Below are 24,337 nucleotides of genomic sequence, written 5' to 3'. Positions count from 1 at the left end.
CTAAATGTCATCTGGGACCCCTCAAAGGTCACCAGGACTCTCCAAATGTCACCCAGGACCCACCAAAATTCCCCAGGACCCCACAAATGTCACCAGGGACCCCCCAAATTTCACATGGGACCTTCCAAATGTCACCCAGCACCCCCCAAAATCCTCCGGGATCCCCCAAATGTCACACGGGACCCCCCAAATGTCACCAGGGACTCCCCAAAATCCCCCAGGACCCCCTAAATGTCACCTGGAACCCCCTCCCCCTGATGTCCCCAAAGCCCTGCGGTGACCCCGGAGGGGGGGTGGACCCCAAAATCCAGGGGGAAAAACTGGGGGGGCTCCGGAGGGGTTTGGGGGTACAGAGGGGGAGGGTCTGGGGTGTTTTAGGGTTTGGGGGGGACTCGAGAGAAGTTTTGGGGTGTGAGCGAGGGGGGTCGGGAAAGTTTGGGGTCCAAATTTGGGGTCCTGGGAGGGTTTTTGGGGTTCGATTTGTGGGCACGGGACAGTCCCAATAAAATTTTGGCAAACGAGGGAGATTTTGGGGTTCAGTCTGGGGTCCCAGGGGGGCTTTGGGGTCCAGTCTGGGGTCCCAAAGAGGTTTTGGGGTCCAGTTTGGTGGCACAGTGTGGTATCAGGGAATTTTGGTGTCCAATTTGGGGGTCTCACAGAGCTTTTGGGGTCCAATTTGGGATTCTAAAGAGCTTTTGGGTGTCCAGATTGGTGATACAGAGTTGTGCCAGGGACCTTTTGGGATCCCAAGAAATTTTTGCCATCCAATTTAGGGTCTCACAGAGTTTTTGGGGTCCAATTTAGGACCCCAGCAACATTTTGGGGTCCAATTTGTGATCCCAGGGACATTTTCAGGTCCGATTTCCGATCCCAGGGACATTTTGGGGTCCAATTTGCGATCCCAGGGACATTTTGGGGTCCAATTTGGGATCCCAGGGACATTTTCGGGTCCAATTTGCGATCCCAGGGACATTTTCAGGTCCAATTTCCGATCCCAGCAACTTTTTGTGGCCCAATTTGAGCTTTCACAAAGCTTTTAGGGCCCAGTTTGGGATCCCAGACACCTCCCAGTCCCCAATATTCCACCTCAACACCCCCAAAACCCCCAACCCCCCGCAGCACCCGGGGGTATTTCAGGACCACCCCCCCCCAATTACACCAGCACCCAATTAAGCCCTTTTAGGATGAGGGGGGGGGGCTTTGATACCCCCTGATCCCCCACCCCAACCCTGCTAATCAGGGCTCGGGGGCGATTAAGACCCCCCGAAAGCCGCTTGCCCGGTGCCTAAGCCCGGCTTGGCCAGCGCCGGCTCCGGGATGAGCCGGGCTCAGCCGCGCTTTACCTCCTGAGCCCCGATTATTGGGGGGGGGTCCCATCCGCCCCCCGCCCTATAAAAGATGCTCCTCGTCGCCCCCCGTCCGCCCGTCCGTCCGTCCGCCCGTCCATCACCGCCGCCATGCAGAAGTCGCGGGAGATGCGGGACGAGCTCCCCGAGGATTTCTACATCCCCATGACCCTGGACACCCCAAACGTGACGGCGCTGAGCCCCTTCCTGGTACCCCAAACCCACCTGGGCAGCCCCGGCATCTTCAAGGCCATGGCGGCCTTCATGTTCCTGCTGGTGGTGCTGGGCGTCCCCATCAACGCGCTGACCGTGGTGTGCACGGCCAAGTACAAGAAGCTGAGGTCGCACCTCAACTACATCCTGGTCAACCTGGCGGTGGCCAACCTGCTGGTGGTGTGCGTGGGCTCCACCACGGCCTTCTACAGCTTCTCGCAGATGTACTTCGCCCTGGGGCCGCTGGCCTGCAAGATCGAGGGGTTCGCGGCCACGCTGGGCGGTGAGGGATGGGGGGGAATGTGGGGAGTGGAGGGGTTGGGGGCTTTGGGGGTGTGGGATGTGGGTTATGAGGTCATTATGGTCGGGGGGTGTTGGGTCTGGGGGCGTTGGGGCTGTGGGATGTGGGTTACGAGGTCACCATGGTCTGGGGATGTTGGGTCTGGGGGCACTGGGTGTGTAGAACATGAGGCACAAGGTCACCATGGTCTGGGGGCTTTGGGGGTGTGGGGTGTGGGTTATGAGGTCACCATGGTCTGGGGGTTTGGGTCTGGGGCTTTGGGGTGTGGGGTGTGGGTTATGAGGTCATTATGGTCGGAGGGTGTTGGGTCTGGGGGTTTTGGGTCTGGGGGACATGGGCTACAAGGTCACCGTGCTCTGGGGATGTTGGTTTTGGGGATGTTGGTTTTGGGGGCATTGGGTGTGAGGGCATTGGGGGTCTGGGGACATGGGCTACGAGGTCACCATGGTCTGGGGATGTTGGGTGGGGGCACTGGGTGTGTAGAACATGAGGCACAAGGTCACCATGGTCTGGGGGTTTTGGGTCTGGGGGCTTTGGGGGTGTGGGATGTGGGCCACGAGATCACCATGGTCTGGGGTTGTTGAGTTTGGGGGTGTTGGGTTTGGGGGTGTTGGGTTTTGGGTATTGGAGATGAGGGTGTCCAGTAGAAGGTCACCATGACCTGAGGTTGTTGGGTCTGGGGGCGTTGGGGGTGTGGGTTACGAGGTCACCACGGTCTGGTGGTGTTGGGTTGGACATGGGGACGTTGGGTCTGGGGACGTTGGGTCTGGGGGCATTGGACATGAGGATAGAAGGTCATCATGGTCTGGAGATGTTGAGTCTGGGGGCATTGGGGGTGTGGGTTATGAGGTCCGGGGGTGTTGGTTTTGGAGACGTTGGCTCTGGGAGTTTCGGGTCTGGGGGCATTGGGTGTGTAGAACATGGGGCACAAGGTCACCATGGTCTGGGGGTGCTGGGTCTGGGGCGCGTTGGGTCTGGGGGTGCTGGACATGAGGGTAAAAGGTCACCATGGTTTGGGGGTGTTGGGTTTGGGGGCGTTGAGGGTACGGGCTACAAGGTCACCCTGCTCTGGGGGTGTTGGGTCTGGGGGTGTTGGGCGTGTGGGACATGGGCTTCGAGGTCACCATAGTCAGGGAACGTTGGGTCTGGGGGCATTGGGGGTGTGGGACATGGGCTACAAGATCATCATGGTCTGGGGATGTTGGGTTTGGGGACGTTGGGTCTGGGGATGTTGGACATGAGGGAGTGGGGTAGAAGGTCATCATGGTCTGGGGGTGTTGGTTGTGGGGGCACCGCAAGGTCACCTTGCTCTGGGTTGTTGGGTCTGGGGGTGTTGGACATGGGGACGCTGGGTCTGGGGGTTTTGCGTCTGGGGGCATTGGGTGTGTAGAACATGGGACACAAGGTCACCATGGTCTGGGGGTTTTGGGTCTGGGGGTTTTGGGTGCATAGAACATGGGACACAAGGTCACCATGGTCTGGAGGTTTTGGGTCTGGGGGTTTTGGGTCGGAGGGCATTGGGTGCATAGAACATGGGACACAAGGTCACCATGGTCTGGGGGTTTTGGGTCTGGGGGTTTTGGGTGCATAGAACATGGGACACAAGGTCACCATGGTCTGGGGGTATTGGGTCTGGGGGTGTTGGATGTGAGGGTGTGGGGCATAAGGTCACCATGGTCTGGGGACATTGGGTCTGGTGGCACTGGGCATGGGGACACTGGGGTGTGGGACATGGGGTAGAAGGTCATCATGTCTGGGGACATTGAGTTTGGGGCACTTTGGTGGCATTGGGCATGGGGACACTGGACATGTGGGCTGTGGGGCAGAAGGTCACTGGGGTCACTGAGGACATCGGCCCTGAGGAGCGCCAGGGACATCGGGCAGAGGGACAGGGGGACACAAGGACATGGGGACATGGGGACACCAGGGCTGGGGGACAATGGGGACATGGGGACACCATGGCATTGGCACAGGGTGGTGTCCCTGTGGTCCCTGGCCGTGGTGGCAATGGTGACAGGAGTGTCCCCCGTGTCCCCTGTCCCCAGGGATGGTGTCCCTGTGGTCCCTGGCCGCGGTGGCCGTGGTGGCCATGGTGACAGGGGTGTCACCCGTGTCCCCTGTCCCCAGGGATGGTGTCCCTGTGGTCCCTGGCTGTGGTGGCCATGGTGACAGGGGTGTCACCCGTGTCCCCTGTCCCCAGGGATGGTGTCCCTGTGGTCCCTGGCCGTGGTGGCCATGGTGACAGGGGTGTCACCCGTGTCCCCTGTCCCCAGGGATGGTGTCCCTGTGGTCCCTGGCTGTGGTGGCCGTGGTGGCCATGGTGACAGGGGTGTCACCCGTGTCCCCTGTCCCCAGGGATGGTGTCCCTGTGGTCCCTGGCCGTGGTGGCCTTCGAGCGGTTCCTGGTCATCTGCAAGCCCCTGGGCAACTTCACCTTCCGGGGCAGCCACGCCGTGCTGGGCTGTGCCATCACCTGGATCTTCGGCCTCATCGCCTCCGTGCCCCCCCTCTTCGGCTGGAGCAGGTCTGGGGGTCCGGGGGGAATCTGGGGGGTCTGGGGGTCCCCAAAGTTTGGGGTCTCCAATGGGATCTGGGGGTCCCCGGAATTGAGGATCTGGGGAAGGTTGGGGGGTCCCAGTTGGGTTGAGGGGGGTCTCTGGAGGATCTGGGGGTCTCGGGGGTGTTTGGGGGTCCCTGGAGGATCTGGGGGTCTCGGGGGTGTTTGGGGGTCTCAGGAGGGTCTGGGGGTCTCGGGGATGTTTTGCGGTCCCCAAGGTTTGGGGCTCCAATGGGAGCAGGGGGTCCCTGGAGTTGGGGATCTGGGGAAGGTTGGGGGGGTCCCAGTTGGGTTGAGGGGGGTCCCAGGAGGGTCAGGGGTCCTGGATGAGATCAGGGGGTCCCTGGGGTCAAGGGTTTGGGGGTTTTGGGGGTCCTGGAGGGGTTTGAGTCTTCAAGGGAGCTTGGGGGGTCTTGGATGGGGTCAGGGGGTTTGGGGGGGGTGAGGATCCTGGAGGAATTTGTGGGTCCCGAGGAGTTTTAAGGGTCTGGGGGCGGATCGGGGGTCCTGGGGGAGATCCGGGGGTCCCGGGGCCAGTCCGGGGGTCCCGGGGGGGTCCAAAGGTCCTTCAGCCGTGCGACCCCTCCTCGGCCGCGCCCCCAGACCCATTCCCGGGCGTTGAGAGTGCCCGGAGTGCTCGGGGATTTTGGGATCCCGGAGGATCCCGGGGCTCCCAGGGATTTTGGGGGGATCCCGGGGACTTTGCTGATCCCAGGGGCGGTTTGGGGGTCCCGGGCTGTGTTCGGGGGTCCCGTGGGCAGTGCCCACCCCCCTTGCCCCCTCCCCAGCTCCAATCCCGAGGGTCTGAGCAGCTCCTGGGCTCGGGGGTCCCGGAGATTTTCGGGGATTTGTTGGACCGGGAATCTCGGGGGCGGTTCAGGAATCTCGGGGGCGGCTCGGGGGTCTCAGGGGCGGTTCGAGGGCCCCGGGGTCGGTCCGGGGGTCCCGGGCTGAGTTCGGGGGTCCCATGGGCAGTGCCCACCCCCCTTGCCCCCTCCCCAGCTCCATCCCCGAGGGTCTGAGCAGCTCCTGAGCTCGGGGGTCCCAGAGATTTTCGGGGATTTCTTGAACCGGGAATCTCCGAGACTGTTTGGGGGTCTCAGGGGCGGCTCGGGGGTCCCGGGCTGAGTTCGGGGGTCCCATGGGCAGTGCCCACCCCCCTTGCCCCCTCCCCAGCTCCATCCCCGAGGGTCTGAGCAGCTCCTGAGCCCGGGGGTCCCGGGGATTTTCAGGGATTTGCTGGACCGGGATTCTCGGGGGCGGTTCGGGGGTCCCGGGGGTGGTTCAGGAATCCCGGGCTGAGTTCGGGGGTCCCGGGGGCGGTCTGGGGGTGACCCCCCCCCGGTTTCCCCCCTCCCCAGGTACATCCCCGAGGGGCTGCAGTGCTCCTGCGGCCCGGACTGGTACACGACGGACAACAAATGGAACAACGAGTCCTACGTGATTTTCCTCTTCTGCTTCTGCTTCGGCTTCCCCCTGAGCGTCATCGTCTTCTCCTACGGGCGGCTGCTGCTCACCCTGCGCGCGGTGAGGGGGTCTTGGGGGGTCCCGGAGGGGTTTTTGGGGGGTCCTGGGGGTCAGGGGAGCGCAGGTTGCTGCTCGTGATCGCCTCCTATGGGTGGGTGGCACCTGCCCTGGTTGCCTGGTGAGGGAATTTTGGGGAGTTCCCGGGGGTCCTAGGAGGTCTTGGGGGTCTCGGGGGGCACACGGTTTATTGGGGTACACGGTTTATTGGCCCATATCTCCCCACACTGTCCCCTATATCTGACCCATATCTGACCCATATCTGACCCTGTATCTCCCCATATCTGACCCACATCTGACCCCATATCTGACCCATATCTCCCCACATTGACCCCAGATCTGACCCTGTATCTCCCCATATCTGACCCACATCTGACCCCATATCTGGCCCCATATCTTCCCACACTGTCCCCTATATCTGACCCATATCTGACCCTGTATCTCCCCATATCTGACCCACATCTGACCCCATATCTAGCCCCATATCTTCCCACACTGTCCCCTATATCTGACCCATATCTGACCCATATCTGACCCTGTATCTCCCCATATCTGACCCACATCTGACCCCATATCTGGCCCCATATCTTCCCACACTGTCCCCTATATCTGACCCATATCTGACCCTGTATCTCCCCATATCTAACCCCATATCTAACCCCCTATCTGACCCATATCTCCCCACATTGACCCCTATATCTGACCCACATCTAACCCCCTATCTGACCCATATCTCCCCACACTGACCCCACATCTGACCCCACATCTGACCTCATATCTCCCTACAGTAACCCCACATCTGACCCATATCTCCCCACACTGACCCCACATCTGACCTCATATCTCCCTACAGTAACCCCACATCTGACCCACATCTGACCCACATCTCCCCACACTGACCCCCCTGCCGCCCCACAGGTGGCCAAGCAGCAGGAGCAGTCGGCCACGACGCAGAAGGCGGAGCGCGAGGTGACCAAGATGGTGGTGGTGATGGTGCTGGGCTTCCTGGTGTGCTGGCTGCCCTACTGCTCCTTCGCGCTCTGGGTGGTGACGCACCGGGGACACCCCTTCGACGTGGGGCTGGCCTCCATCCCCTCCGTCTTCTCCAAGGCCTCCACCGTCTACAACCCCGTCATCTACGTCTTCATGAACAAGCAGGTGGGGACACGGGGACGGTGGGACAATGGGGACAATTGGGACATGGGGACAGTGGGGACAATGGGGGTAATGGGGACAATGGGACAGTGGGGGCGATGGTGGCATCTACGTCTTCATGAACGAGCAGGTGGGGACACGGGGATGGTGGGACAATGGGGACATGGGGACAGTGGGGACAATGGGACATGGGGGTGATGGTGGCATTATGTCTTCATGAACAAGCAGGTGGGGACACGGGGACGTGGGACAATGGGGACATGGGGACTGCGGGACAATGGGGACAATGGGGGTGGTGGGGTGATGGGGACAATGGGGACATGGGAACAGTGAGGGTGGTGGGACATGGGGACAGTGGCATCTACGTCTTCATGAACAAGCAGGTGGGGGCATGGGGACGGTGGGACAATGGGGACATGGGGACATGGGACAGTGGGGACAATGGGGCAGTGGGGTATGGGGATGGTGGGACAAGGGGACAATGGGACAGTGGAGGGATGGTGGATCCATGTCTTCATGAGGAGCAGGTGGGACATGGGGACAGTGGGGACAATGGGGACATGGGGAATGGTGGGGGCAATGGGGCAGTGGGGGTAATGGGGACAATGGGGACATGGGGACAATGGGACAGTGGGGGTGATGGTGGCATCTACGTCTTCATGAACGAGCAGGTGGGGACATGGGGACAATGGGACAATGGAATGGTGGGATGGGAGACAGTGAGGGTGGTGGGGTAATGGGGACAATGGGGACATGGGAACAGTGAGGGTGGTGGGACATGGGGACGGTGGCATCTACGTCTTCATGAACAAGCAGGTGGGGACATGGGGACGGTGGGACCATGGGGACAATGGGGACGGCGGGACAATGGGGACAATGGGGCAGTGGGGGTAATGGGATGGTGGGGACAGGGGGGACAAGGGGACAGTGGGGGTGATGGTGGCATCTACGTCTTCATGAACGAGCAGTGGGGACACGGGGACAGGGGGACATGGGGATAGTGGGGACAATGGGGACAATGGGGGGTGGGTGATGGGGACAATGGGGACATGGGAACAGTGAGGGTGGTGGGGACATGGGGACGGTGGCATCTACGTCTTCATGAACAAGCAGGTGGGGACATGGGGACGGTGGGACAATGGGGACAATGGGGACATGGGGACAGTGGGGACAATGGGGCAGTGAGGGTAATGGGGATGGTGGGGACAAGAGGGACAATGGGACAGTGGAGGTGATGGTGGCATCCATGTCTTCATGAAGGAGCAGGTGGGGACATGGGGACATGGGGACAGTGGGGACAATGGGGCAGTGGGGGTAATGGGGACATTGGGGACAGTGGGGACAATGGGACAGTGGAGGTGATGGTGGCATCTACGTCTTCATGAACAAGCAGGTGGGGACATGGGGACAATGGGGACAATGGAGATGGTGGGGATGGTGGAGACAGTGAGGGTGGTGGGGTAATGGGGACAATGGAGACGGTGGGACAGTGGGGACAGTGGTGATGATGGGGACAGTGGGGACAATGGGGCAGTGGGACAATGGGCACAATGGGTACAAGGGGGCCGTGGGGGGGGTGGGGCTCTCTCCGTGGGTCTGGGGTCCCTCCGTGGGTCTGGGGTCCCCCTGACGCCCCCCGCCCGCCCCCCGCAGTTCCGCTCGTGCATGCTCAAGCTCGTGTTCTGCGGCCGGAGCCCCTTCGGGGACGATGACGACGTGTCGGGCTCCTCGCAGGCCACGCAGGTGTCCTCGGTGTCCTCCAGCCAGGTGTCCCCGGCGTAGGGGCTGCCCCACGGCGGGGCTGACCCACGGTGGGGCTGACCCACGGCTCTGCCCCACGGCTGCCCCACGGCTGCCCCACGGCTGCCCCATGGCGGGGCTGACCCACAGTGGGCTGCCCCACGGCTCTGCCCCATGGCTCTGCCCCACGGCTGCCCCACGGCGGGGCTGACCCACAGTGGGGCTGCCCCACGGCTCTGCCCCATGGCTCTGTCCCACGGCTGCCCCATGGCGGGGCTGACCCACAGCTCTGCCCCACGGCTGCCCCACGGCGGGGCTGACCCACGGCTCTGCCCCACGGCTGCCCCATGGCGGGGCTGACCCACAGCTCTGCCCCATGGTGGGGCTGACCCACGGCTCTGCCCCACGGCTGCCCCATGGGCGGGCTGACCCACGGTGGGGCTGAACCATGGCTCTGCCCCACAGCTGCCCCACGGTGGGGCTGACCCACGGCTCTGCCCCACGGCTCTGCCCCACAGCTGCCCCATGGCGGGGCTGACCCACAGTGGGGCTGCCCCACGGCTGCCCCATGGCGGGGCTGACCCACGGCTCTGCCCCACGGTGGGGCTGACCCAGCCAGGGCTGCCCCACACCGGGCTCTGCCCTATATCGAGCTCTGCCCCACAGCAGGGTGGGACCCAGCCAGGGCTGCCCCACACTGGGCTCGGCCCCATATTGGGCTCTGCCCCACACTGGGCTCTGCCCCATATCGGGCTCTGCCCTATATTGGGCTCTGCCCTATATCGGGCTCTGCCCCACACTGGGCTCTGCCCCATATGAGGCTGTGCCCTATATCAGGCTGTGCCCCACATAGAGCTCTGCCCCATATCGGGCTCAGACCTATACTGAGCTCTGCCCTATATCGAGCTCTGCCCCACACCGGGCTCTGCCCCACACTGGGCTCGGCCCTATATCGGGCTCAGTCTCACAGTTCTGCCCTGTGGAGGGCTCTGCCCCACATTGGACTCTGCCCCACATTGGGCTCGGCCCCACATGGGCCTTAGTCCTATATCAAGCTCTGCCCTATATTGGGCTCTGCCCTATATCGAGCTCTGCCCCACACTGGGCTCTGCCCCATGGAGGATTCTGCCCCATATCAGCCTCTGCCCCACAGTGGTGCTGCCCCACAGCTTTGCTCTATGGAGGCTCAGCCCCACAGCTCAGCCCCACATCGGGCTCTGCCCCATGGCCCTACCCCATGGTGGCTCTGCCCCACACCGGGTTCTGCCCCACATCAGGCTCTACCCTATGGTGGCTCTGCCCCATGGCAGCTCTGCCCCACACGCCCCACACCGCTCTCAGCCCCACGGCAGCTCTGCCCCCCCCGCTATGGGGCAGCCCCACGGCTCCATTGTACATAAACCCTCCCACCCCTGCATTAAACACTGGAGACGCAGCCGCTGCCTCTGCTTTGCCCCACAAGTGCCCCACAAGTGCCCCCAGACCCACAGGTACCACCCCAAATGCCCCACAAGTGCCCCCAGACCCACAGGTACCACCCTAATGCCCTACAACTGCCCCACAAGTGTCTTCACAGTGCCCCCACAATGCCCCCAGCCCCACAAGTGCCCCACAAGTGCCCACAAGTGTCCTCGCAGTAACCCCATAGCCCCAAGTGTACCCACAGTGCCCCCAGCCCCACAAATGCTCCACAAGCGCCCCACAAGTGTCTTTGCAGCATCCCCAACTGCCCCCATGTTGCCCCCAGCCCCACAAGTGCCCCACAAATGCCCCACAAGCGCCCCACAAGTGTCTTTGCAGCATCCCCAAGTGCCCCCATGTTGCCCCCAGCCCCACAAGCGCCCCACAAGTTCCCCCAAATGCCCCCATGTTGCCCCCACAATGCCCCCCAAGTGCCCCCCAAGTGCCCCGCAGTGGGGCGCGCGGCCGAGTTCTGCCAGTAGTGAGCTTTTTGTGCAGGAAAAAGTTCAGAACTAGCGGAATTCCGGCCGCACGGCCCGGGGGGACACGGGGGGGACACCCATGGGGACACCCCAGAGGGGACACCCATGGGGACACCCATGGGGACACCCCAGAGGGGACACCCATGGGGACACCCATGGGGACACCCATGGGGACACCCATAGGGGACACCCTATAGGGGACATCCCATAGGGGACATGCAGGGGACACCCAAAGGACACCCATGGGGACACCCCATAGGGGACACCCATGGGGACACCCATGGGGACACCCAAAGGACATCCATGGGGACACCCATGGGGACACCACAAAGGGAATACCCATGGGGACACCCCAGAGGACACCCCAGAGGGGACATCCATGGGGACACCCATAGGGACACCACATAGGGGACACCCATGGGGACACCCCAGAGGGGACATCCATGGGGACACCCATGGGGACACCCCATAGGGGACACCCCATAGGGGACACCCCATAGGGGACACCCATGGGGACACCCAAAGGACATCCATGGGGACACCCATAGGGGACACCCTATAGGGGACATCCCATAGGGAACATGCAGGGGACACCCCATAGAAGACACCCATGGGACAGCCATGGGGACACCCCATAGGGGACACCACATATGGGACATCCACGGGACACCCCACAGGGGACAGACACCCTATAGGGGACACAGAGGGACACCCACAGGACACCCTATAGGTGACACCCACAGGACACCCATGGGGCAGCCATGGGGACCCCCTTTAGGTGCCATCCCATAAGGGACACAGGGGGGACACCCATGGGGACACCCCATAATTGACACCCCATAGGGGACAGCCCACAAGGGACACCCATGGAGACACCCACAGGACACCCCATAGGTGACACCCACAGGACACCCCACATGGGGCACCCCATAGGTGACACCCATGGGGACACCCTTTAGGTGCCATCCCATAGGGGACAGCCCACAGGGGACACCCATGGGGACACCCACGGCACTCATGGAGCTCCCTGGTGGCCCCACAACGACTCGGGGTGGCCCCACAGTGACCCACAGCAGCCCCACAGCTCCCACTGGTGACCCTTGGTGGCCCCACAGTGACCCACAGCAGCCCCACAGCTCCCACTGGTGACCCTTGGTGGCCCCACAGTGACCCACAGCAGCCCCACGGCACCCAGTGGTGGCCCTTGGTGGCCCCACAGCAGCTCATGGTTGCCCCACAGTGACCCACAGCAGCCCCACAGCAGCCCCACAGCTCCCACTGGTGACCCTTGGTGGCCCCACAGCAGCTCATGGTGGCCCCACAGAGCCCCAAAGGAGCCCCCCCGTGACCCACAGCACCCCCTGGTGGCCTTGGTGGCCCCACAGAGCCCCCAGCCCGCCCCCCCCAGGCCCCCCAGCACTTACCGGCCGCCCCCCGGGATGGGGGGGGGAGAGATGGGGGGTGGGGGCACCGCCCGCCCCCTTTGCCCCCCAATTTGGGGGGGTCCGGGCGCTCCCCAACCCAAAATCCCCCCCTGGAACAGACGGGATCCCCCAGGACCCCCAAAAGCCTCTCCAGGGACCCCCGGAATGGCCCCAAAACGGCTCAGAACGGCCCCAAAACCGCTCAGAACGGCCCCAAAACTGCTCAGAACTGCCCCTAAATCCTTCAGAATTGCCCCAAAACCGCTCAGAACTGCCCCAAAACCGCTCAGAACTGCCCCAAAACCGCTCAGAACTGCCCCAAAATTCCTCAGAACGGCCCCAAAATTCCTCAGAACTGCCCGAAAACCCGTCAGAACCCAGAGAACACCCAGACCCCACCCCAGAATCCCCCAGACCCCCTCCTCACAACCCCTCTGAACCGCCCCCAAACCCCTCAAAACCACCCCAAAATTCCTCAGAACTGCCCCAAAACCCCTCAAAACCACCCCAAACCCCCTCCCCGAGACCCCCCGACCCCCCAAAACCTCCCCGGAGCCCCCAAAACCCCCCAAAACCCCCCAGAACCCTCCAGACCCCCCAACATCCCCTCAGATCCGCCCTAAACCCGTCCTTAAAACCGCTCCTAAACCCCTTAAAACCGCCCCAAAACCACCCCTAACCCCCCCCTCGAGACCCCCAGACCCCCCAAATCCGCCCATCTCCCCCCAGGATCCCCCAGGAGCCCCCAAAACCCCCCAAACCCAGAACCCCTCCACCCCCCCCAAAACCCCTCAGATCCTCCCTCAAACCCTTCCTTAAACCTGCCCCAAAACCCCTCAGAACCGCCCCAAAACCCCTCAGAACAGCCCCAAAACCACCCCCAAACCCCCCAAAGCCCCCAAACCCGCCCCATCTCCCCCCAGGAGCCCCCCGGAACCCCCCAAAACCCCACAGACCCCCCAACATCCCCTCAGAACCGCCCCAAAACCCCTCAGAACCGCCTCAAAAACCCCTCAAAACCGCCTCAAAAACCCCTTAAACCGCCCAAAACCCCTGAAACCGCCCAAAACCACCCCCAAACCCCCCCAAAGCCCCCAGACCCCCCAAACCCTCCCCATGTCCCCCCAGGAGCCCCCCGGAGCCCCCCGGGCCGCTCCTCGCGCCGCTCCGCGCCCCCTTTTCCCCGGGGGGGGATTAAAGTTTCCGTGTCCCCCCTAATCGGACTCCCCCGGGGCGACCCGAAAATCCCGGGATTAGGGGGGGGGGGGGGCGGCCCCGGGGGGGGGGGGGGGGCGGGATTGAGGTCAGGCCTGGGGGGCCCTTCCGGGGAGCCCCCCCCGGGCAGCGCCCCCCAACCCCCCGGGACCCCCCCGGGACCCCCCAATGGGTGCGGAATGGGGGGGGTGGGGGGGAACCCCAGGACCCCAAATTGGAGCCCTCCCCCCCCCTCTCCCCACATCGTTAATCCGTCCGTCCGTTCCCAATTAACCCCGTTGGGTTAATTGCTAATTAGGGCTGAGGTTATTTTTGGGGGGCGGTGGGGGCTCCTCCCCCCCGTGCCCCACTTGGCCCCGAGCCGGAGCCCCCCGTGATGTAACGCGGCACCGTGACCCCGATATGGGGGGCGGAGGGGGGGCCCGACCCCAAAATGTGGGTCAGGAGGGGGTGCCGAGCGCCCGGTGTGGGGCGGGACCCCAAAATGTGGGGCGGGAGCTCGAAATGTGGGGCGGGGTCCCCCATGTGGGACAGAACCCCAAATGTGGGTCAGGAGGGGGTCAGGACCCCCCGGTGTGGGGCAGGACCCCAAAATGTGGGTCAGGACCCCCCGGTGTGGGGCAGGACACCCCGATGTGGGACAGAACCCCAAATGTGGGTGAGCCCTCCCCCCTATCCCACAGCGTTATCCGGTCGTCCGTTCCATAACCATTGGGTAATTGCTAATTAGGGCTGAGGTATTTGGGGGCGGTGGGGAGGGGCCTCCGGCACCGTGCCCCATATGGGGCGGCCTATGTCGGCCCATGGGGGGGGGGCCCGGGGCGACCCCAAAATGTGGGTCAGGAGGGGGTGCCGAGCGCCCGCTGTGGGGCGGACCCAAAATGGGGGGCGGGAGCTCGAATGTGGGGCGGGAGCCCCAAAATGTGGGTCAGGAGGGGTGCCTAGCCCCAGTGTGGGGCGGGAGCTCGAAATGTGGGGCGGGGTCCCCGATGTGGGACAGAACCCCAAATGTGGGTCAGGATCCCCCGATGTTGGGCAGGACCCCAAAATGTGGGGCGGGAGGGGGTCCCGAGATCCCGGTGTGGGGCGGGACCCCAAAATGTGGGGCAGGGGCTCAAATGTGGGGCAGAACCCCAATGTGGGTCAGGACCCCCATGTGGGGCAGGACCCCAATATGGGTCAGGACCCCGCTATGTGGCGGGAGGGGGTCAGGACCCCGATGTGGGGCGGGACCCCAAAATGTGGGGCCGGAGGGGGTCGGGAGTCCCCGGTGTGGGGCAGGACCTCGGTGTGGGGCGGGAGGGGGTCGGGACCCCGCTATGGGGTGGGAGCGGGATCAAGACCCCGATGTGGGGCAGAACCCCAAATGTGGGTCAGGAGGGGACCCCGACCCCAAAATGTGGGGCAGGACCCAAATGTGGGTCAGCAGGGGCTCAGGACCCCGCTATGGGGTGGGAGGGGGTTCAGGACCCCGATGTGGGGCAGAACCTCAAATGTGGGTCAGGACCCCCCGATGTGGGCCAGAGGGGCTCGGGACCCCGCTATGGGGCAGGAAGGGGAACGAACACCCCGCTATGGGGCAGGACCCCACTGTGGGGCTGTGTCACATCCCAGCGCTGCTCTTGGGGGGCTCAGCCCCACACTTGGGGGTCCCGGGAGGACAAATTTGGATGGAAATTATCCAAGGAACCTCAGGGCTGTTTATGACGAACGCCCCATTTCGGGGGTCCCGGGGGTCTCTGAGGGTCCCGGGGCTTTCCGGGGGTCCCCATTTCCATCCCGAGGGTCCCATTTGGATCCTGGGGGTCCCGTGGGGGTCAATTTGAGTCCCGGGGGGGCCAATTTGGATGGAAATTATCCAAGGAAACCTCAGGGCTGTTGTGACGAACGCCCCATTTTGGGGGTCCCGGGGGTCTCTGAGGGTCCTGGGGTTTCCGGGGGTCCCCATTTCCATCCCGAGGGTCCCGTTGGGGTCCCGGGGGTCCCGAGGGGGGCATTTCAGACCCCGTGGGGGTGAATTTGAATCCCGTGGGGGCCAATTTGGATGGAAATTACCCAAGAAACCTCAGGGCTGTTTGTGACGAACACCGCGTTTTGGGGGTCCCGGGGTTTCTGGGGGTCCCCATTTCCATCCCGAGGGTCCCGTTGGGGTCCCGGGGGTCCCGAGGGGGGCATTTCAGACCCCGGGGGGGCAATTTGAATCCCGTGGGGGTGAATTTGAATCCCGTGGGGGCCAATTTGGATGGAAATTACCCAAGGAACCTCAGGGCTGTTTGTGACGAACACCCCATTTTGGGGGTCCCGGGGTTTCCGGGGGTCCCCATTTCCATCCCGAGGGTCCCGTTGGGGTCCCGGGGGTCCCGAGGGGGGCATTTCAGACCCCGGGGGGGTCCCAGCGCCCAGGAAGCAGCGGGGGATTAGCGCTGGCGTCAATCCCATCAGCTCACCCCGGCTGCTCAGGTGAGCCCGGGCCGTCCCCCCCGGATCCGCGCGGCCCCAATTAAGGGCTCAGCGCCGGGATTTTGGGGGGGGGTCCGGGCTAATCCGGGGGCGGGGGGGGGTTATAAGAGCAGGGGGGCGCGGCCGGCCGGGGCAGTGGCGCTGGTGGCACTTGGGGACCATGGCGACGGGCGTTTTCGACGGGGCGGTTTTCGCCGCGCGCCGGCGTCACGACGACGACGACACCACGCGCGACAGCATCTTCACCTACACCAACAGCAACAACACGCGCGGTGAGCGGCGGCGACACGCGGGGACACGCGGGGACACCGTGGGGACACCGGGGGAGGGGGCCTGGGGCAGTTTTGGGGCGGTTTTGGGGCAGTTTTGGGGTTGGCGGTTGTGGTATCTCAATGGTAGATACACGCGTGGTGAAGATATTGGGGACATGAGGGGACATGAGGGGACACAGAAGGACATCAGGGGACACTGAGGGACACCGGGGGAGGGGACCTGGGGCAGTTTTGGGGCGGTTTTGGGGCAGTTTTGGGGAGTTTCGGGGTTGGCGGTTGTGGTATCTCAATGGTAGATACACGCGTGGTGAAGATATTGGGGACATGAGGGGACATGAGGGGACACAGAAGGACATCAGGGGACACAGAGTGACATGGAGGGACACTGAAGGACATCAGGGGACACTGGGGGACACCGGGGGGGGGGTCTGGGGCAGTTTTGGGGCATTTTGGGGCATTTTGGGGTTGGCGGTAAAGGTACGCCAATAGTAAATATGAGCACAGTGAAGATATTGGGGACACAGAGAGACATGGAGGGACACTGAAGGACATCAGGGGACACTGAGGGACACGGAGGGACACCATGGGGACACCGGGGGAGGGGGCCTGGGGCAGTTTTGGGGTGGTTTTGGGGCATTTTGGGGAGTTTCGGGGTTGGCGGTTGTGGTATCTCAATGGTAGATACACGCGTGGTGAAGATATTGGGGACATGAGGGGACACAGAAGGACATCAGGGGACACTGAAGGACATCAGGGGACACTGGAGGACATCAGGGGACACTAGGGGGACACCGGGAGAGGGGGCCTGGGGCAGTTTTGGGGCGGTTTTGGGGCATTTTGGGGTTGGCGGTCGAGGTACGCCAATAGTAAATATGAGCACAGTGAAGATATTGGGGACACAGAGAGACATGGAGGGACACTGAAGGACATCAGGGGACACTGAGGGACACCAGGGGACACTGGGCGACATGGGGGGACAGCGTTTAGGGTGGTTTTGGGGGAGTTTTGAGGAGCTTTGGGGTCAACGGACATCAATGGCAACAATGCGCGGTGAAGACATGGAGGGACAGGGGGACCGGGGGACAAAAGGGACAGGAAGGGACATCAGGAGTGACCAAAAGGCACAAAGGGACATGAAGGGACATGAGGGGACACGAAGAGACACAAAGGGACACCAGGGAATCACTTTGAGGGAAATTTTGAGGGAGATGTTGGGGAGTTTTGATGAGTTTTGGGGTCATCGATCATTGTACCCCAACCCACACTGATGGCAGTGACACAGTGAAGGTGTGAGGGGACACATGAGGGGACACAGAGGGACATGAGGGGACACAGAGTGACACGGAGAGACACAAAGGGACACCAGGAAATCATTTTGAGGGAGATTTGAGGGAATTTTGAGGTCAACACCAACCTCCACCACCACCGCCACCGTCCCCAGCGGGCGCGAGGCGACACAGGGTGACACAGGGTGACACGAGGTGACACAGGGTGACACGAGGTGACACAGGGTGACACGAGGTGACACGAGGGTCACCCACGGCCACCACCGCTGACCCCACCGTGCCCCCCAGGTCCCTTTGAGGGCCCCAACTACCACATCGCCCCACGCTGGGTGTACAACCTGACGTCGCTGTGGATGATCTTTGTGGTGATCGCCTCGGTGTTCACCAACGGGCTGGTGCTGGTGGCCACGGCCAAGTTCAAGAAGCTGCGGCACCCCCTGAACTGGATCCTGGTCAACCTGGCCGTGGCCGACCTGGGCGAGACGGTCATCGCCAGCACCATCAGCGTGGTCAACCAGATCTTCGGCTACTTCATCCTGGGCCACCCCATGTGCGTCATCGAGGGCTACACCGTCAGCGCCTGCGGTCAGTTGGGCTGGGGACATGGGGGGGTGTGGTCAGTTTGGGGGTGGGGCGGGGTGTGGGCAGTGCCTGTGGTCAGTTTTGGGGGTGGGGCGGGGGGTGTGGGTGTGGGCAGTGCCTGTGGTCAGTTGGGGCTGGGGGAGTGGGGTGTGGGTGTGGGCAGTGCCTGTGGTCAATTGGGTGGGGGGGTGGGGTGTGGTCAGTGCCTGTGGTCATTTTGGGGTGTGGTCAGTTGGGGGTGGGGGTGTGGTCAGTGCCTGTGGTCAGTTGGGGCTGGGGGAGTGGGGTGTGGGGTGTGGGTGTGGGCAGTGCCTGTGGTCAGTTTGGGGTGTGGTCACTTGGGGGTGTGGTCAGTGCCTGTGGTCAGTGCTTGTGGTCAGTTGGCCTGGGGACACGGTGGGGATGTGTGGTCAGTGCCTGTGGTCAGTTGGGGGTGGGGGTGTGGTCAGTGCATGTGGTCAATTGGGCTCGGGACACAGGGTGGGCAGTGGTCAATGCCTGTGGTCAGTTTGGGAGTGGGGGTGTGGTCAGTGCCTGTGGTCAATTTGGGTGGGGACATGGGGGGCTGTGGTCAATACCTGTGGTCAGTTTGGGGATGGGGGTGTGGTCAGTGCTTGTGGTCAGTTTGGAGGTGGAGGTGTGGGCAGTGCCTGTGGTCACTTTGGAGGTGGAGGTGTGGTCAGTGCTTGCGGTCAGTTGTGGTCAGGGGGATGGGGGGTAGTGTAGGAGATGGGAATGTGGGGCAGGGATGTAGGGCAGGGATGTGGGTCAGGGATGAGGGTCAGGGGTGTGGGTCACAAATGTGGGTCAGGAATATGGGTCAGGGCCTCTCTATGGGTCTGGGCGCTGTGGGGCAGCCCCATAACCAAACCCCAAACCCCTGCAGGAATCCCTGGTCATCCTCCCCACAGCAGGGACTGGACGCTATGGGGCTGCCCATGGGGTTCTATGGGGCTGAGCTCTATAGGGTCATGTTCTATGGGGCTCTGTGGGTCCAGGGGCTATGGGGCAGCCCCACAACCACCCCAAACCCCTACAGGCATTACGGTGCTGCAGTTCCTGGTCATGTTCCCCATAGCAGGGACTGGATGCTATGGGATTTTCTATGGGGTCCTATGGGGCTCTATGGGTCTGGGCTCTATAGGGCCGTGTTCTATGGGTCTGAGCGCTATGGGGCAGCCCCATAACCACCCCAAACCCCTGCAGGAATCCCAGTGCTGCAGTGCCTGGCCATCCTCCCCATAGCAGGGAATGGATGTTGTGGGGCTGTCTATGGGGTTCTATGGGATCCTATGGGGTTCTATGGGATCCTATGGGTTTCTATGGGTCTGGGCTCTATAGGGCCGTGTTCTATGGGTCTGAGCGCTGTGGGGCAGCCCCATAACCACCCCAAACCCCTGCTGGAATCTGAGCACTGCAGTCTCTCGCCACCCTCCCCATAGCAGGGACTGGATGTTGTGGGGCTGTCTATGGGGTTCTATGGGATCCTATGGGGCTCTATGGGTCTGAGCTCTTTAGGGCCGTGTTCTATGGGTCTGGGCGCTGTGGGGCAGCCCCATAACCACCCCAAACCCCTGCAGGAATTCCAGCCCTGCAGTGCCTGGCCATCCTCCCCATAGCAGGGATTGGATGTTATCAGGCTGTCTATGGAGTTCTATGGATTTCTATGGGTCTGGGCTCTATAGGGCCGTGTTCTATGGGTCTGGGCGCTGTGGGGCAGCCCCATAACCACCCCACGCCCCTGCAGGCATCACGGCGCTCTGGTCGCTGGCCATCATCTCCTGGGAGCGCTGGTTCGTGGTGTGCAAACCCTTCGGCAACATCAAGTTCGACGGCAAGCTGGCGGTGGCCGGGGTCCTCTTCTCGTGGATCTGGTCCTGCGCCTGGACCGCGCCCCCCATCTTCGGCTGGAGCAGGTGGGGAGGGGTCTCCAGGGCCTGGGGAGGGGTCTGGGGGTGGCACGAGTGTCCCCTGAGGGTCACAGAGGTGACACGAGTGTCCCCAGAGCGGTGGGGAGGGGTCTGGGCCGGGCTCCTCCTCTCCTGGATCTGGTCCCACCTCTGGACCGCGCCCCCCCATCTTGGGCTGGAGCAGGTGGGGAGGGGTCTCCAGGGCCTGGGGAGGGGTCTGGGGGTGGCACGAGTGTCCCCTGAGGGTCACAGAGGTGACACGAGTGTTCCCAGAGCTGTGGGAGGGGTCTGGGCTGGGGTCTTCTCCCTTGGATCTGGAGCACGCCCCTGCACCGCGCCCCCATCTTGGGCTGGAGCAGGTGGGGAGGGGTCTCCAGAGCCTGGGGAGGGGTCTGGGGGTGGCACGAGTGTCCCCAGAGGGTCACAGGGGTGACATGAGTGTCCCCAGAGCTGTCAGAGGCTCCAGGGGTGACCCGAGGGTCCCCAAGGTGGGTCTGGGGGTGACCCCCCGAGGTTCCCAGGGATCCCCCAGACCCAGATCCTTCTGGAGGAATTTGGGGGGTCCCCATTGTCCCCCCTGACCCCATGGGGGTGACTCAGGTGCCCCCAAGATGGGTCTGGGGGTGACCCCCTGGGGTTCCCTGGACCCGGATCCTTTGTGAGGAATTTGGGGGGTCCCCATTGTCCCCCCCTGACCCCCGATGTCCTCCCATGGCAGGTACTGACCCCATGGGGGTGACTCAGGTGGGTCTGGGGGTGACCCCCCAAGGTTCCCCGGGATCCCCCAGACCCAGATCCTTTGTGAGGAATTTGGGGGTGTCCCCATTGTCACCCCTGACCCCATGGGGGTGTCCCAGGTGCCCCAAGATGGGTCTGGGGGTGACCTCCTGATGTTCCCCGGCATCCCCCAGACCCAGATCCTTTCTGAGGAATTTGGGGGGTCCCCATTGTCCCCCCTGACCCCCGATGTCCCCCCATGGGCAGGTACTGACCCCATAGGGATGACTCAGGTGTCCCCAAGGTGGGTCTGGGGGTGACCCCCGAGGTCCCCTGCATTCTCCTGGACCCAGAACCTTCTGGAGGAATTTGGGGGGTCCCCATTGTCCCCCCCTGACCCCCGATGTCCCCCCATGGCAGGTACTGGCCCCACGGGCTGAAGACCTCGTGCGGGCCGGACGTGTTCAGCGGCAGCACGGACCCGGGCGTGCAGTCCTACATGGTGGTGCTGATGGTCACCTGCTGCTTCTTCCCGCTGTCCGTCATCATCTTCTGCTACCTGCAAGTGTGGCTGGCCATCCGTGCGGTGAGGAGAGACCCCCCCCCCCAAAAAATATCGGAGGGAAAAAAAAGCCGGGAAAAAAAAAAAATATTCTGAATTGAAATAAAAAATCGGGGAAAAATATAGGAAAAAAAAAAAAAAAAAAAGGAAAAATTCTGAACCAAAAAATTCCCAGGGGAAAAAAAAATAAAAAAAAAAAAAAAATCCTGACCTGAAAAAACCCCAGGGAAAAAATAGAAAAAAATACAGGAAAAAAATTTCCCGGGGAAGAATGTCCTGAACCCAAAAAAAAAAATCCCAGGGAAAAATAAATCCTGAACTGAAAAAAATGCAGGGAAAAAAAATTATGAACTGAAAACCCCCGGGGAAAAATCCTGAACTGAAAAAACCTGGGGAAAAAATCCTGAAAAAAAAAGGGAGGGGTGGGGTGCAAAATCAAAAAGAAAAAAAAAAAAAAAAAAAAAGAAAAAAAAAAGGGAAAAAAATCCTGAAACAAAAAAATCCCAGGGAAAAAAATCCCGGGGGGAAAAAATCCTGAACTGAAAAACCCCGGGAAAAAAAAAATCCCAAACCAAAAAAACCTCGGGGAAAAAAAAATTCCTGAACAAAAAACCCTGGGGATAAAAATACAATGCCCAGGACCCCCCCCAGGACCCCCCAATCTCCCCCCCCAGGTGGCTGCCCAGCAGAAGAAATCACCCTTTGTACCCCTTTAACCCCCCCAAACCCCATGATAACCCCATGGTAACCCCCCCAAGCCCCCCAATCTCCCCCCAAACCCCTCCATGACCCCGCCAGGACCCTTTTAACCCCCCCATGTCCCCCCCAGGTGGCGGCCCAGCAGAAGGAGTCAACTTTAATCCCCCAAACCCCCCCTTTAACCCCCCCAAACCCCATGGTCACCCCCCCAAACCCCACAATAACCCCCCAGACCCCCTCCAGGGCCCCCCATGACCCCCCTAACCCTTCAATCCCCCTCCCCAGGTGGCAGCCCAGCAGAATAAATCACCCTTTGTACCCCTTTAAGCCCCCCCAAACCCCACAATACTCCCCCCAAACCCTATGATAACCCCACGATAACCCCCCAAACTCCCCAAGCTCCCCCCCAAAGCCCCTGAGGACTCCCCCTGACCCCCCAATCTCCCCCCACAGGTGGCGGCCCAGCAGAAGGAGTCACTCCAGATACCCCACAAATGCCATAACACGTCATCCAAACCCCTCAATAACCCCCCAAACTCCCCAATCTCCCCCCCAAACCACCTGAGGACCCCCACTGACCCCCCAATCTCCCTCCCCAGGTGGCTGCCCAGCAGAAGGAGTCGGAGTCGACGCAGAAGGCCGAGAAGGAGGTGTCGCGCATGGTGGTGGTGATGATCCTGGCCTACTGCTTCTGCTGGGGGCCCTACACCATCTTCGCCTGCTTCGCCGCCGCCAACCCCGGCTACGCCTTCCACCCGCTCACCGCCGCCCTGCCCGCCTTCTTCGCCAAGAGCGCCACCATCTACAACCCCATCATCTACGTCTTCATGAACAGACAGGTGAGGGACGCACCTGGGGACAGCTGGGTACACCTATGGGCTTGGGGACACAGCCAGGACATGGGGTATGGGACATGGGATAGGGACAGACCCATCATCTACAACCCCATCATCTAAATCTTCATGAACAGACAGGTGAGCTTGGGATACCTGGGGACAGCTGGGTACACCTATGGGCTTGGGGACACAGCCAGGACATGGGGTATGAGATATGGGGTATGGGATAGAGTCACCATCTACAACCCCATCATCTACGTCTGCATGAACAGACAGGTGAGGGACGCACCTGGGGACAGCTGGGGACACCTGGGGACAGCTGGGTACAGAGGAGATGGGATATGGGGTATGGGATAGGGACAGAGTCACCATCTACAGCCCCATCATCTAAATCTTCATGAACAGACAGGTGAGCTTGGGGCACCTGGGATACCTGGGGACACCTGAGCACACCTGGGGACAGCTGGGTACACCTATGGGCATGGGGATATGGGATATGGGACATACAATAGGGACAAGGTCACCATCTACAACTCCATCATCTACGTCTGCATGAACAGACAGGTGAGGGACACACCTGGGTACACCTATGGGCTTGGGGACACAGCCAGGACATGGGGTATGGGACATAGGATATAGGATAGAGCCACCATCTACAACCCCATCATCTAAATCTTCATGAACAGACAGGTGAGGGACACACCTGGGGACAGCTGGGGACACCTGAGCACACCTGGGGACAGAGGAGATGGGGATATGGGGTATGGGATAGGGACAGGGTCACCATCTACAAGCCCATCATTTACATCTTCATGTCCCCTGTCTGTCCCCACTGTCCCCGTGTGTCCCCGCAGTTCCGGAACTGCATCCTGCAGCTCTTTGGCAAGAAGGTGGACGATGGCTCCGAGGTCTCCACCTCCCGCACCGAGGTGTCCTCGGTGTCCAACTCCTCCGTGTCCCCCGCCTAGGGACCCCCGCCGCCCCCTCCCCAATAAAGCTTTGTACCTCCCGGACAGCCGCGTGCCCGTGTCACCTCCCTGCGCCGCCCGTGTCACCAAGGGGCTGGGGGTCCCCTCCTTGGTGTCCTCAATGTCCCCAAGGGGCTGGGGGTCCCCAATGTCACCTCCCTGCGCTGGCCCCGTGTCACCTCCCTGCCCCAGCCCGGTGTCCCCAGGGGGCTGGGGGTCCCCACTTTGGTGTCCCCAAGGGGCTGGGGGTCCCCAGCGTCCTCCTCCTGGTCCCGTGCATCCCTCCTTGTCCCAGTGTCCCCAAGGGCTCTGGGGTCCCCCTTTGGTGTCCCCAATGGTCTCCAGGTCTGTCTCCTGTGTCCCACATCCCTCCTGGTCCTGTGTCCCCATGCTCTTGGGTCCCCTCCTTGCTGTCCCCAGTGTCCCCAAGGGGCTGGGGGTCCTCCCTTTGGTGTCTCCAGGGGGACAGGGGTGCCCAATGTCCCCTCCTTGGTGTCCCCAATGTCCCCAGGGGGCTGGGGGTCCCCAATGTCACCTCCCCGTGCCGGTCCCGTCTCCCCAAGGGGCTGGAGGTCCCCTCCTTGGTGTCCCCAATGTCCCCAGAGCGCTGGAGGTTCTCATTGTCCC

At 62.1% G+C, this 24,337-nt stretch overlaps 2 protein-coding genes across 2 annotated transcripts; both read left to right on the top strand.

The window, feature by feature from the left end:
• Window positions 1-1,457: 1,457 nt before the first annotated feature.
• Window positions 1,458-8,878, top strand: LOC135460257 (blue-sensitive opsin). The gene is made up of 5 exons (XM_064737009.1): window positions 1,458-1,842; window positions 4,216-4,384; window positions 5,779-5,944; window positions 6,860-7,099; window positions 8,750-8,878. The coding sequence occupies exons 1-5, from the start codon at window positions 1,458-1,460 to the stop codon at window positions 8,876-8,878; spliced, it is 1,089 nt and encodes a 362-aa protein (XP_064593079.1).
• Window positions 8,879-16,038: 7,160 nt separating this feature from the next.
• Window positions 16,039-23,718, top strand: LOC135460261 (red-sensitive opsin). The gene is made up of 6 exons (XM_064737017.1): window positions 16,039-16,150; window positions 17,725-18,021; window positions 19,766-19,934; window positions 21,066-21,231; window positions 22,506-22,745; window positions 23,597-23,718. The coding sequence occupies exons 1-6, from the start codon at window positions 16,039-16,041 to the stop codon at window positions 23,708-23,710; spliced, it is 1,098 nt and encodes a 365-aa protein (XP_064593087.1). The 3' UTR covers window positions 23,711-23,718.
• Window positions 23,719-24,337: the final 619 nt, after the last annotated feature.

This window comes from Zonotrichia leucophrys, unplaced genomic scaffold, assembly GCF_028769735.1.
Source record: "Zonotrichia leucophrys gambelii isolate GWCS_2022_RI unplaced genomic scaffold, RI_Zleu_2.0 Scaffold_34_1600103, whole genome shotgun sequence".
Taxonomy (NCBI): Eukaryota; Metazoa; Chordata; class Aves; order Passeriformes; family Passerellidae; genus Zonotrichia; species Zonotrichia leucophrys.
Note: the sequence above shows the minus strand (reverse complement) of the source record. Positions and strands in the feature narration are given on the sequence as shown.

Coding starts and splice junctions, on each gene's coding strand:
- LOC135460257 (XM_064737009.1), top strand. CDS start 1,458: ATGCAGAAGTCGCGGGAGATGCGGGACGAGCTCCCCGAGGATTTCTAC. Junction 1,843..4,215: donor GTTCGCGGCCACGCTGGGCG/GTGAGGGATGGG, acceptor CCCTGTCCCCAG/GGATGGTGTCCCTGTGGTCC. Junction 5,945..6,859: donor TGCTGCTCACCCTGCGCGCG/GTGAGGGGGTCT, acceptor GCCGCCCCACAG/GTGGCCAAGCAGCAGGAGCA.
- LOC135460261 (XM_064737017.1), top strand. CDS start 16,039: ATGGCGACGGGCGTTTTCGACGGGGCGGTTTTCGCCGCGCGCCGGCGT. Junction 16,151..17,724: donor CAACAGCAACAACACGCGCG/GTGAGCGGCGGC, acceptor CGTGCCCCCCAG/GTCCCTTTGAGGGCCCCAAC. Junction 22,746..23,596: donor ACGTCTTCATGAACAGACAG/GTGAGGGACGCA, acceptor GTGTCCCCGCAG/TTCCGGAACTGCATCCTGCA.